Raw genomic sequence first — 421 nt, forward strand, 5'->3', positions numbered from 1 at the left:
GTATACCTTCATAATTGAATTTATATCCAGCAGTTGTATACTTATTGACAATCTTCTTAAGAATATTTCCAAGTAATTTTTTTTTAAACAATATATTTCCCGAAGTACAAAAAGATACCCAGCATACATTTACTATATTATTACATATTTTAGGACAATGAACAAAGCATGATTTAAGCAGTTCCTCCTGTTCTTTAAAATAAATATACAAAAATTGTAATACTGCTTCAAGTTCAATATATTCATCTATGGAAATACCAAAAAATATCGTTAATATAGAATATTAATCAGCCTGTAAGAATAACAGTAGAGCACCAAGAAATACTGTTTCGTTAACCATAATTTAAAAAAAAAACGGTAGCACAGTGGGGTCGAGGCACAGTGTGGACGAGGCATAGATGGGACAAGTATAGATGATATC

At 29.7% G+C, this 421-nt stretch overlaps 1 protein-coding gene across 2 annotated transcripts in view; it reads right to left on the reverse strand.

Moving 5' to 3' along the window:
- LOC126902759 (uncharacterized) overlaps positions 1–421 on the reverse strand; it is a 62,064-nt gene that overhangs the window by 2,706 nt on the left and 58,937 nt on the right. For both annotated transcript variants that reach the window (XM_050680369.1, XM_050680368.1), the window contains exon 3: positions 7–246. In XM_050680369.1, the coding sequence (XP_050536326.1) occupies positions 7–246 (240 nt within the window). The remainder of the gene's footprint in view (positions 1–6; positions 247–421) is intronic.

This window comes from Daktulosphaira vitifoliae, unplaced genomic scaffold, assembly GCF_025091365.1.
Source record: "Daktulosphaira vitifoliae isolate Bord-2020 unplaced genomic scaffold, ASM2509136v1 Scaffold_3, whole genome shotgun sequence".
Taxonomy (NCBI): domain Eukaryota; kingdom Metazoa; phylum Arthropoda; class Insecta; order Hemiptera; family Phylloxeridae; genus Daktulosphaira; species Daktulosphaira vitifoliae.